We start from the raw sequence: 13,241 nt of genomic DNA on the forward strand, positions 1-13,241 counted from the left end.
TCACCCCAGCTGCCATCGCCAGCTCCATTGGGCGCCTCCTACTGACTTTATTGACACTTAGTCGTGTCTTAGCTCCATCAGCCGTGCGCCAACGCACTCCCACAACCAGGATGCCATCGCCAGCTCCAGTAGGCGCCTCCTACTGACTTTATTGACACTTAGTCGTGTCATAGCTCCATCAGCCATGCGTCAACGCACTCCCACGCCCCAGCTGCCATCGCCAGCTCCAATAGGCGCCTCCTACTAAATTTATTGACATTTAGTCGTGTCATAGCTCCATCAGCCGTGCGCCAACCCACTTTCCACGCCCCAGCTGCCATCGCCAGCTCCAATAGGCGCCTCCTACTAACTTTATTGACACTTAGTCGTGTCAAAGCTCCATCAGCCGTGCGACAACGAACTCCCACACCCCAGCTGCCATCGCCAGCTCTAGTAGGCGCCTCCTGCTGACATCATTGAAAGTTAGTCGTGTCATAGCACCATCAGCCGTGCGCCAACGCACTCCCACACCCCAGCTGCCATCGTCAGCTCCAGTAGGCGCCTCCTACAAACTTCATTGACACTTAGTCGTGTCATAGCTCCATCAGCCCTGCGCCAACTTACTCCCACAACCCAGCTGCCATCGCCAGCTCCAGTAGGCGCCTCCTACTGACTTCATTGACACTTAGTCGTGTCATAGCTCCATCAGCCGTGCGCCAACTTACTCCCACAAACCAGCTGCCATCGCCAGCTCCAGTAGGCGCCTCCTACTGACTTTATTGACACTTAGTCGTGTCAAAGCTCCATCAGCCGTGCGACAACGCACTCCATCACCCCAGCTGCCATCGCCAGCTCCATTGGGCGCCTCCTACTGACTTTATTGACACTTAGTCGTGTCATAGCTCCATCAGCCGTGCGCCAACGCACTCCCACAACCCAGCTGCCATCGCCAGCTCCAGTAGGCGCCTCCTACTGACTTCATTGACACTTAGTCGTGTCATAGCTCCATCAGCCGTGCGCCAACGCACTCCCACGCCCCAGCTGCCATCGCCAGCTCCAATAGGCGCCTCCTACTAACTTTATTGACACTTAGTCGTGTCAAAGCTCCGTCAGCCGTGCGACAACGCACTCCCACACCCCAGCTGCCATCACCAGCTCTAGTAGGCGCCTCCTACTGACATCATTGACACTTAGTCGTGTCATAGCTCCATCAGCTGTGCGCCAACGCACTCCCACACCCCAGCTGCCATCGCCAGCTCCAGTAGGCGCCTCCTACTGACACCATTGACACTTAGTCGTGTCATAGCTCCATCAGCCGTGCGCCAACGCACTCCCACACCCCAGCTGCCATCGTCAGCTCCAGTAGGCGACTCCTACAAACTTCATTGACACTTAGTCGTGTCATAGCTCCATCAGCCGTGCGCCAACGCACTCCATCACCCCAGCTGCCATCGCCAGCTCCATTGGTCGCCTCCTACTGACTTTATTGACACTTAGTCGTGTCATAGCTCCATCAGCGGTGCGCCAACGCACTCCCACACCCCAGCTGCCATCGCCAGCTCCAGTAGGCGCCTCCTACTAACTTCATGGACACTTAGTCGTGTCATAGCTCCATCAGCCCTGCGCCAACTTACTCCCACAACCCAGCTGCCATCGCCAGCTCCAGTAGGCGCCTCCTACTGACTTTATTGACACTTAGTCGCGTCATAGCTCCATCAGCCGTGCCCCAGCGCACTCCCACACCCCAGCTGCCATCGCCAGCTCCAGTAGGCGCCTCCTACTACTTTTATTGACACTTAGTCGTGTCATAGCTCCATCAGCCGTGCGCCAACGCACTCCCACACCCCAGCTGCCATCACCAGCTCTAGTAGGCGCCTCCTACTGACATCATTGACACTTAGTCGTGTCATAGCTCCGTCAGCCGTGCGACAACGCACTCCCACTCCCCAGCTGCCATCGCCAGCTCCAGTAGGCGCCTCCTACTGACTTCATTGACACTTAGTCGTGTCATAGCTCCATCAGCCGTGCGCCAACGCACTCCCACGCCCCAGCTGCCATCGCCAGCTCCAATAGGCGCCTCCTTTATTGACACTTAGTCGTGTCAGAGCTCCGTCAGCCGTGCGACAACGCACTCCCACACCCCAGCTGCCATCACCAGCTCTAGTAGGCGCCTCCTACTGACATCATTGACACTCAGTCGTCTCATAGCTCCATCAGCCGTGCGCCAACGCACTCCCACACCCCAGCGGCCATCGCCAGCCCCAGTAGGCGCCTCCTACTGACACCATTGACACTTAGTCGTGTCATAGCTCCATCAGCCTTGCGCCAACGCACTCCCACCCCCCAGCTGCCATCGTCAGCACCAGTAGGCGCCTCCTACAAACTTCATTGACACTTAGTCGTGTCATAGCTCCATCAGTCCTGCGCCAACTTACTCCCACAACCCAGCTGCCATCGCCAGCTCCAGTAGGCGCCTCCTACTGACTTCATTGACACTTAGTCGTGTTATAGCTCCATCAGCCGTGCGCCAACACACTCCCACACCCCAGCTGCCATCGACGGCTCCAGTAGGCGCCTCCTACTAACTTCATTGACACTCAGTCGTGTCATAGCTCCATCAGCCGTGCGCTAACGCACTCCATCACCCCAGCTGCCATCGACGGCTCCAGTAGGCGCCTCCTACTAACTTCATTGACACTCAGTCGTGTCATAGCTCCATCAGCCGTGCGCCAACTCACTCCCACAACCCAGCTGCCATCGCCTGCTCCAGTAGGCGCCTCCTACTAACTTTATTGACACTTAATCGTGTGATAGCTCCATCAGCCGTGCGCCAACGCACTCCCACACCCCAGCTGCCATCGCCAGCTCCAGTAGGCGCCTCCTACTAACTTCATTGACACTTAGTCGTGTCATAGCTCCATCAGCCGTGCGCCAACGCACTCCATCACCCCAGCTGCCATCGCCAGCTCCATTGGGCGCCTCCTACTGTCTTTATTGACACTTAGTCAAATTATAGCTCCATCAGCCGTGCGCCAACGCACTCCCACACCCCAGCTGCCATCGCCAGCTCCAGTAGGCGCCTCCTACTACTTTCATTGACACTTAGTCGTGTCATAGCTCCATCAGCCGTGCGCCAACGCACTCCCACACCCCAGCTGCCATCGACAGCTCCAGTAGGCGCCTCTTACTAACTCTAACTTCATTGACACTCAGTCGTGTCATAGCTCCATCAGCCGTGCGCCAACTCACTCCCACAACCCAGCTGCCATCGCCTGCTCCAGTAGGCGCCTCCTACTAACTTCATTGACACTTAATTGTGTCATAGCTCCATCAGCCGTGCGCCAACGCACTCCCACACCCCAGCTGCCATCGCCAGCTCCAAAAGGCGCCTCCTACTAACTTCATTGACACTAAGTCGTGTCATAGCTCCATCAGCCGTGCGCCAACGCACTCCATCACCCCAGCTGCCATCGCCAGCTCCATTGGGCGCCTCCCACTGACATTATTGACACTTAGTCATGTTATAGCTCCATCAGCCGTGCGCCAACGCACTCCCACACCACTGCTGCCCTCGCCAGCTCCAGTAGGAACCACCTACGATAGTCTCTGAAACTTAGGCGTGTCATAGGTCCACCAGCCGTGCACCAACGTACTTTCACAAAACATCTGCCCTCGCCAGCCCCAGTAGGTACCTCGTACCACAATTTTTTACACTTAGACGTACCACTGCTCACATTCCTTGCACTCAAACAGATCATCTGTAAGTGCGTGTTCCTATAGCTACTTACCGTCAATTAGCTCGAAAGTCAAAAGCGTTCAACAGGAAAATGAAAGCACGAAAACAGTCAATCGCCGGCACTATACGGCTCTTCTATAGAAGGCTAAATAAGATCGAGGAATTGAAAAATGAGATAGAGGCTCAAGTAAGTAATAACACTGAAATAGAAATTGTTTCTTTAACGCATGAAGAGTTTAAACGTCTTATGGGAGAAATCGAAAATATAGTTGATGAGTTAACGGAATCAGACAATCAGGACGCTGAAGGTCCTTTGCCAGAAGCTGATCAACTCATTCGATTAAAGATGGAAGTAGCGCAAAAAGTGAAGAGACACGAAATGCTCCGTCGAACGCTTACTTCGCGTCCAAACAGTGCAGCCTCTACTCAAAGCAATCGAACAACTGCCTCGACAGTAGTTGAGACAAGCGCAAGAAATTCAAGGGAGCTCACCAATTGTGAGACAGCTAGAATTCCTATTAGTGAGCCAATCGATGACGAACCTTGAAATACTGAATCATATTTAGCTGAAAATTCCGAAACTTCTATTGATCAAATTTCAATAACAGCTCCAAATCAGCAAGCAAATTCCGAACCAGTCTTCAGAAGCAGACTACACGAACAAAATGTAACTCCAAACATTGTCATACAGAGCCCTGCTTCACAGCAAACTGTAATAACCAGTACAACTGTCAATCAGGACGCAACATTACAAAGATCTCTTGAGAGTGGACCACATTGCTTTTCTGAAAATACGACGAACATCCTTAATTTGCCAACATGCATTACAAGTTTTGTTCATAGACCTGGCACAGTTGAAAATACTATGTTACATCCCCGACAAAACTCAGTTGCTTGTTCGTCGAAACCTTACTATAACCCTACATCATGGTCAATGTCATCATCGTGTAATCAATTGCCTACAGCATTCATCTCCTCGGCAACCAGCAATCAATATGTTCAAACGCTTGTTAACTACGGACTACCAGGTTCCGTGTCTCAGCAAAATCATCCAGTCTTTGCAAATCAATTACCAACTACATTAAGTTGGAAATCTAAAACAGATCAAGGTCAGTTTAATTACCGGTTTCGAAATCCGCATCGGTCTGTAAAGCTGCCTGACATTCGCATACAAAAGTATGATGGTGATCCTTTAAAATGGAACGAATGGAGCAGCATGTTTACATCAACAATACATAATAACCCTGATATAACAAATACTGAAAGAATGAGCTAATGGCAATCCTTTGTGATCGGGCCTGCCAAGGAATGAATATCGAGTTTTCTGTGCAATCCAAATTTTTACAATGATGCACTAAACGAATTAAATAGACGCTTTGGAAATCCTCAGAATGTGGTTTCTGCACTTACTCAAGAACTAGAAATCTGGCAGCGTCCCCAAGCCAATGATCATAGAGCTCTAATTAGCTATGCAGCACTCCTGCGGAAAATAGTTCAAACATTTCTAGCCCATGGCTTCAACGCTGACTTGAGTGCTACATATCTGCTGAAATTAGCACGCGATAAACTCCCAAATTCGCCCAAAATGAATGGAGTGAGCACACCATTGACAACAATATTCAAAATCCAGGAATTTTGGAGTTCTCGGAATGAATGGACCGACACTCTCGCGCCTGTGAACAATTACAGGAAACCAGTCCACAAAACAACAACAACAATGGATTTCAAGGAAATATTCGAAGAAACAATTCTACGGTTTCTAACAGCTCACAAAGGAATCAGTTCTCAGCTAACGTGTACAGCAACTCCAACAATCAACAAAGAGCCAATGATCGAAGGAATAACCAAAAGTCATTTCAGACATGCAATAACTTCAGCCGAAAACAAAACCTTAACAATCAACAACCTGGTTTTGCAGGGAATCACAACCTAAATGCAGGGAAAAACTCATCAAAGGTCACAAAAAATGTCAAAACGAAATTCGCCCTTGATCAACAGGAGCATTATATAGGTCGATGCCAACAGTTCAAGAAATTTGTTGTAGCTAGACGAAACTTGGAAGTCAAAAAACACTCACTCTGCATTAACTGCTTGAGCCCAAGCCACTCTGCTAAAGAATGCGCATCAAAAGTCGTTTGTCGTCATTGTAATGGAAAGCATCAGAGTTTGTTGCATGACCCCGACAAACAAAAGAAGAGAACTGAGACAAAAAACACGACAGATGTCGAACTCCCGCTGTGCGAACTGTTGAACAGAAAAATGAATAGTACAGTTGATACACCAACCTACAATCATGGCTTTCCAGCAAAAACTCGCAATCAACTGCAGGTCATTCCGGTTACACTTTTTGGTGAGAACAAGGAAACAGTGGAATGCTACGCCATACTAGACAGCTGTAGTACAATCTCTTATGTACTTGATACAACTGCAAACGGTATCAATGCCCCAAAGGCAATTCAGTTTGATTTGGATGTCATGCACGCCTTTGACCAGTCAGTTATCAATGCGAATTTGGTCCGCCTTGATATTGGTAGGTATAATGATGATGAACCACTCTTCAGATTGAACTATGTGCATTCAGTTAACAACTGGAAATTTAGCGACGCACCAGTGCAAGAATTAAATGAGACTTGTGGAACCTACTCCCATTTGCAACATATCAAATTTCCAAATCTGAGCAACAACAAAATTCAGCTTTTGTTAGGAGTTGATGCGACACAGTTCATTCTCAAAAGAGAATTTTTCAAGGACCGACCGGAACTCCTTTCGCTATCAGAAACTTTTTAGGTTGGACAATAACGGGACCAATGAAACGCAAAGCAGAGGAATCATATCACGGGGAAACAAACCTTCTGTCACATAGCTACAGACCATTCGATAAGGTTCCGACATGCTCAACTTTTCAAGACGAGAAACCACTGTGCGACTATGTAACCAGTTTTTGGAAAACAGACAACGCCAGTAGTGAACCAGAAGAACCCAAAAACTTTTCAAAAGACAGCGAATTAGCTCTGGACATATTCGAAAAGACAATTTGTCACAACGGTACCAGATATGAAATTGGTCTTTTGTGGAAGAATAACGTCCAATTACGAAACAATTATCCAGCAGCGAAAGCCCAACTAAGCAGCCTGCAACGTCGGCTCTCCAAAGATCATCAGTTGAGTGTTCTATACGATGCAACCCTGCAAACTGACATCGAGAATGGTTACGTAAAGCCAGTGGTCTTTGAGAATCCGCAGCCAGAAAGAATATGGTACCTCCCTCACCATCCGGTTAGTAACCCCAACAATCCAGGAAAAGTAAGACGAGTAGCCAATGCCGCCTCAATTTTCAAAGGTCAATCGCTAAACACAAATTTATTGTCTGGGCCCGACCTGATAAACAATTTGATTGGTATCTTACTTCGTTTCCGCGAAAAACCAATAGCCGTAATGGCTGATATAGAGGCTATGTTTATGCAAATTGCCATAATCCCTGAAGATCAATCTTGCCTCCGTTTCTTGTGGCCAACTGATCAAACTATCAGGCAATATCAGTACACAAGGCTTATATTCGGTGCATGTTGTTCACCAGCAACTGCAATATTTGTCTTACAACGCACTGCTCAAGATTTTGTCCCAAGACAGGAAATTATTGATCTTGTCAACAAAAGTTTTTATATGGATGATTTTGTTCTTTCCTTCCAAAGCACTGAAGAAGCTCAGTTGTGTGTCTCTGATCTAAAGTCGACTCTCCAGAAGGGTGGCTTCAATTTAACAAAGTTTGTAACCAACGAGCCGAATGCTTTGGAAATGCTAGAATCTGAACACATCGAAAGTGCAACCGAAGACCATCGAATTCTTGGACTGCTGTGGAACTCCCCAAGTGATAAAATTTTTCATAAAAAATTGTCAAAGATAGATCAAGACGCTTCCCAGTACACTTTGCGAAAACTGTTGTCCTTAATCGCTTGCCTGTTTGACCCACTGGGGATAATAGCTCCCATAGTATTCACACTGAAAATTATCTTGCAAGATACCTGGAAAGAAGGCCTATCATGGGACGACTTGCTTTCTTCGTCAAAACGGCAACAAATCCAGGACTGGACTGACAAATATCTCGATTCACCACAGATTCAAATGCCACGCAGCTTCTCACATTTGGATATCAGTAGTGGCAGCAATCAGCTACATGTGTTTTGTGACGCATCACAGTTAGCATACGGTGCCGTTATATACATTAGAACGTCAGATGACAAAGAAACTTCCTCCAACTTTGTCATTGGGCGCACTAAAGTTGCATCCCTAAAGCAAATAAGCATTCCAAAATTGGAATTACAAGCAGCTGTCTTAGGGCATCGTCTTTGGCAATTTGTCACTCAGCACTTATCTGTTCCAATCAAAGAGACAATCTTCTGGAGTGATAGTACTGCCGTTTTGGGCTGGATAAATTCAAAAGAAAAACTTAAGACGTTCATCGCCAACCGCGTTCAGGAGATTAGAAACCTTACGGGCACCAGCTGTTGGCGACATATAATTGGTAAAAAAAAATACTGCCGATCACATATCTAGAGGAATTTTACCAGAAGACGTTAACTCCTGGTGGTTGTCGCCACCAGAGTTTCTGAAGCACCCTGAGAAAAATTGGAATTCTTTCTTTGCTCCTCAAGAAGCAACGCACACGATGCAACAGACTTCAGCACTGGAACCTGTCTTCAACATTGAGAAGTTTTCAAAATGGACCAGACTTTTGAGAGCAACAGCCCGAGTTTTCTTGTTCATGGATAACCTAAAGACAAAAGAACGCAGAGCACTGGCCTTGGAAGACATTGATAAAGCCAGAAGTCTTCTCTTTCAAGTTTCACAGCTCAAGTCGTTTTCTGGAACTGTTAATGATCTGATAAACGGAAAAGATCTGCAGAAGAAAAACCTACTGTTGTCCTTATCACCGTTTGTGAAAGATGGCATATTACGCGTCGGTGGAAGGACAAAAAGAAGCTCTTTGCCCTTCGAAGCAAAGCACCCGATAATACTGGACTCAAAAGAGGCAATTGTAAAACTCTTTATTCAGAAGTGTCACGAAATTTGCATGCATCTCGGCGTAGAATATACCAGGAACTACATCCAACAAAGATGTCACATCATTGGAGTTCGCGAAAGCTTTAGAAATCTTGCTTTCAAATGCTTCGAGTGTCGAAGGTTTCGAGCAGTAGGCCTCCGGCCAATAATGGCTGACCTCCCAGAGGTTAGGTTTCAAGACAGTTCATTGCCTGCCGTCTTCACAAACGTTGGATTGGATTATCTTGGACCATTTGCAGTAATGCATGGAGACAAAGAATTAAAGACATACATCTGCCTCTTTACGTGCCTCGTCACGCGAGCCATTCATCTGGAAATAGCAGAAGAATTGTCAACCGACAACTGCATCAGAACAACCAGACGATTTATCTCAAGACGTGGCCAGCCACGGGTTTTGATGTCTGACAATGCGACAAACTTCTTGGGATCCCGTAAGCAATTACGATTAAAGCCGCTTCAACTAGACCACGATTTCATAAGAAGCAATCATCTCAACCAGTCCATAGAATGGAGACTTAACCCACCTTCTGCACCTCATTTCGGTGGCGTCTGGGAGAGACTCGTCCAAATAGTTAAACGAGTTCTCCTCATCAATCTTGGCTCCGCAAAATTGACACCTGATGTCTTTTCAACCATTGTCACGAAAGCGGAATGTCTTGTGATTTCCAGGCCCTTGACTCACGTGAGGAGCGATAACAAGGACGACGATTCTCTAACGCCCAATCATTTCCTCTTGGGACGACCCTTTGCGAATGTTCCAACAATTCTATTTCAAGAGTCAGCCAGTCTGAAGTCGACATGATGGACCCAAGTCAAACAGCGCCTGCAACAGATCTGGAAACGACTGCTTCAAGAGTACGTCCCCACGCTGAATCAGAGGCGAAAGTGGACTTCAAAAGAAGCTGCTCTGGAAGTGGGCGATGTGGTTTGGCTGCTGGAGGAGTGGACTCCCAGGGGAATCTGGCCACTAGGACGTGTCACCAGGATTTTCACCGGACCCAACAAAACCGCTAGGTCTTGCGAATTAAAAACAGCTTTAGGTGCTGTAACCAGACCAGCCGTTAAGCTGCAACATGTGTTCCCCAAACCCCCGTAAGGTTAGGGTTAGGTTTTTGGGCCACGAGGATGTTAATGCCCAGTATTAACTTCTTCATTATTTTGTGTAAAGTGCCTGCCCTGTTTTGTTTGATTCTGAATCACTTTGAAATGTTATAAGTTTTTGAAAGGTCATGTAAAAAGAAAATGAGTTGTAACTTTTGATGTCATGAAACCAAACAATTAAACCAAACAATTGAAACTTATAATAATGGGAACAAAAGAGACATGATACGACAAAGAAGAAAGGAAAGACAACGTCGTGATCAGTGCAAAACAGAAAAAAAATCCAGCTTTTCTAATATTAAGAAAAGCTTTTTGTGGAAGCTTTTCATTCATTTTCAGGATCTGAACTCGATAGCTAAAGAACGCATTATCAAATCATTATTTGATTTGATTTCAACGTATTGGTTGCGTGATTTTGTTTGACGACCAAGAATTATTGTACAATTTAGTGCAGATCCTTCGGTTTGTCATCTTGGTTTGTTTTTCAATCAACAACTGCTATCAGTGCCTGTGATTTCTGGTAACAATATTGCCCGATGTATTACTTGGAATGCGATAAAAAATAATTATGAAAATTTAGATTTTGAACTGATAGTCAAATTTTATTCAACAAGGATGAACAACAGATACAAAATAGCTCCACAATAAAAGTTAGTTCCGCATTTAAAAATGCCAATTTTAGGTTCATTTTTTCTTAGGCGTATAAGTGATTGTGGGTTTAGTTTCTGCCTCAACAACTGCAGGTGCAGGTGCAGGTGTAGGCTTCTTCGGCTGCTCGATGGGGTTCTGGACATAAATCGCATCATCAAATGACTAAAAATAGGTCAATAGTTTAAACACACGAAACGAACAATCACTATTATTTATCCACAACGAGATCGAATACAACCCTAGTGCAGTACAGACGGTTATCTTGTATGAACTCGCGATTAAGAATTTCACTGTAAAACCCTCGCCTCCAAAATTTGGTTATCTTGCAGGGTTTTTTTCAAATGGACCGTTGTATTGTAAGATTAAGTAAACGTTTATTGACATAGCGATCTAACTTCACTGTGAAATGAATCTCATTTTTAGTTTGCAGTAGGGTTTGCTTAAGCTTGAGAAAAGTCACACAGAAGCATCTACAACAGATTGAGGGTGAAACATGTGCATTCGGAGGATAATTGAAAACAGAACCGTTGAACAGTAATCAAATTATAGAACGATAGTTGGCGTCAGATTTTATTGCATAATTGTTGCTTGATCAATCAAGTGAACAAACACTAGATGCAACAAAAAAAAACAAAATAGTTATAATTAATCAGCACTGTTTCTGAAGTCTGAATAACTGTAATTAAGTGTAATCAGTCACTAATATCAATCAAATGACGTGAAATAGTCATGTCGAAAATCGGTACATTGAAAGATAAAGCTTCCATTAATAAGAATTAATGCTAAAAGCTGGCAATGAAAAAAATTAATGATGATGAATGCAATTGCTTTCGAGCGTAAAAATATTGTGCAATCAAAGCTTTTCTCTGAAATATATTTTAATAAGCTTTAAGTTAATAGTATAAAGCAAACTAAAAAAAAGTTAACAGAAAGTTTAAAAGCAAAAGAAACTAACAGAAAGGTATTATACAAAACTCTTGTGCAAAACGTGTTAACTTCTTTATTTTGAGAATTTTTGAAAAATTATAATTAGAACTATGTTCTCATAAAATTTTAAATGTGTGAAGAAATCAAGATAAGGAGCGAAGGAAGCTTTTGACGTAGCAAAAAAAAAACAACTGATTGCAGGCAATTCAACTGACATAATTTCACAAAAATTCAGCGTAAGTGTTTTTTTCAAATTAATATGAAGGAAATATCTCCTCAGCTCAATCAAAAAAGCATTTTGTTTTAAACGGCTAGCTTCAAAATTTATTTAATAAAATGAACAATAAGCTCTCAGTTGCTCTCAAATTTTACACCAGCTGCGGATTGTTACAACAATTCACACGGCTTTCAAATAAATTGATTGATACAAGTTTTTTAAAGGAAATTGTTCGAAAATACAAGCTCAACCAAGAAAAATCAAAGCAAAATTTCATATGATTCAACAGCAAGATCACAACGACCCCGATAAATTATTCGATAGGTTTGGGTAGGATAACAGACCCCTAAGAAAACTCTGGAACAGCATAGGAACACTCCTATGACTTTATTTATTGAAAATCATTTGCATTAACATGCAGCAGGGAATTTTACATTGCTGATATTGCCGGTACCTTATCAAACTCTGAAAAAAAAGCAAGTTGATGAATAACATTGATCGGGCAATAAAATATGTCCCGGGCCAAGGTGTCAACGCTAAAAATCGCAAAATTATGTAAGATTAGCGTTGAATGCGTTGAATGTATGTAAGATCAACGCTCGAGCTTAGAAGTTACATAAATTCAATGCAATCAACGCCAATCCTACGAATTTTGCGTTGAACATAGAGTAGATTTTACATACTTTGCATTGAATTTAGCGAAGATCTTACATAATTTGCGTTGAAATTAGCGTAAATCTTACATAACTTAAACGTAATCAATATCAATGCCAATCTTACGAATTTTGCGTTGAATTTAGCGTAGATTTTACATAAATTAAACGCATTCAACGACAATATTACAATTTTAGCGTTGAATTTTGCGTAGATCTTAAATATTTTGCGTTGAATTTAGCGTAGATCTTACATAAATTCAACGCATTCAACGCCAATCTTACAAATTTTGCTTTGAATTTAGCGTACATCTTACATATTTTGCGTTGAATTTAGCGTAGATCTTACAGCTTTTGCGTTGAATTTAGCGCAGATCTTTCATAAATTCAACGCATTCAACGCCAATCTTACAAATTTTGCTTTGAATTTAGCGTACATCTTACATATTTTGCGTTGAATTTAGCGTAGATCTTACAACTTTTGCATTGAATTCAGCGCAGATCTTACATATTTTGCGTTGAATTTAGCGTAGATCTTACAGCTTTTGCGTTGAATTTAGCGCAGATCTTACAACTTTTGCATTGAATTCAGCGCAGATCTTACATATTTTGCGTTGAATTTAGCGTAGATCTTACATAACTTCAACGTATTCAATGCCAATCTTACGAATTTTGCGTTGAATTTAGCGTAGATCTTACATAAATTAAACGCAGTCAACGACAATCTTACAATTTTAGCGTTGAATTTTGCCTAGATCTTAAATATTTTGCGTTGAATTTAGCGTAGATCTTACATAACTTCAACGTATTCAATGCCAATCTTACAAATTTTGCTTTGAATTTAGCGTACATCTTACTTATTTTGCGTTGAATTTAGCGTAGATCTTACAACTTTTGCATTGAATTCAGCGCAGATC

The 13,241-nt window shown here is 43.9% G+C and overlaps 2 protein-coding genes across 6 annotated transcripts in view; one reads left to right on the top strand and one right to left on the bottom strand.

Moving 5' to 3' along the window:
- The first annotated feature begins 6,522 nt into the window (after positions 1-6,522).
- On the top strand, positions 6,523-9,577 carry LOC142349066 (uncharacterized). The gene is made up of 2 exons (XM_075400479.1): positions 6,523-8,236; positions 8,283-9,577. The coding sequence occupies exons 1-2, from the start codon at positions 6,523-6,525 to the stop codon at positions 9,575-9,577; spliced, it is 3,009 nt and encodes a 1,002-aa protein (XP_075256594.1).
- An 862-nt stretch (positions 9,578-10,439) lies between these two features.
- Positions 10,440-13,241, bottom strand: part of LOC142349798 (coiled-coil domain-containing protein 17-like) — a 39,002-nt gene continuing 36,200 nt past the window's right edge. For all 5 annotated transcript variants that reach the window (XM_075401575.1, XM_075401573.1, XM_075401572.1 and 2 more), the window contains one exon: positions 10,440-10,689. In XM_075401575.1, the coding sequence (XP_075257690.1) occupies positions 10,561-10,689 (129 nt within the window). In that variant the 3' untranslated portion in view covers positions 10,440-10,560. The remainder of the gene's footprint in view (positions 10,690-13,241) is intronic.

This window comes from Convolutriloba macropyga, chromosome 11, assembly GCF_964194025.1.
Source record: "Convolutriloba macropyga chromosome 11, txConMacr16.3, whole genome shotgun sequence".
Lineage (NCBI taxonomy): Eukaryota > Metazoa > Xenacoelomorpha > Acoela > Convolutidae > Convolutriloba > Convolutriloba macropyga.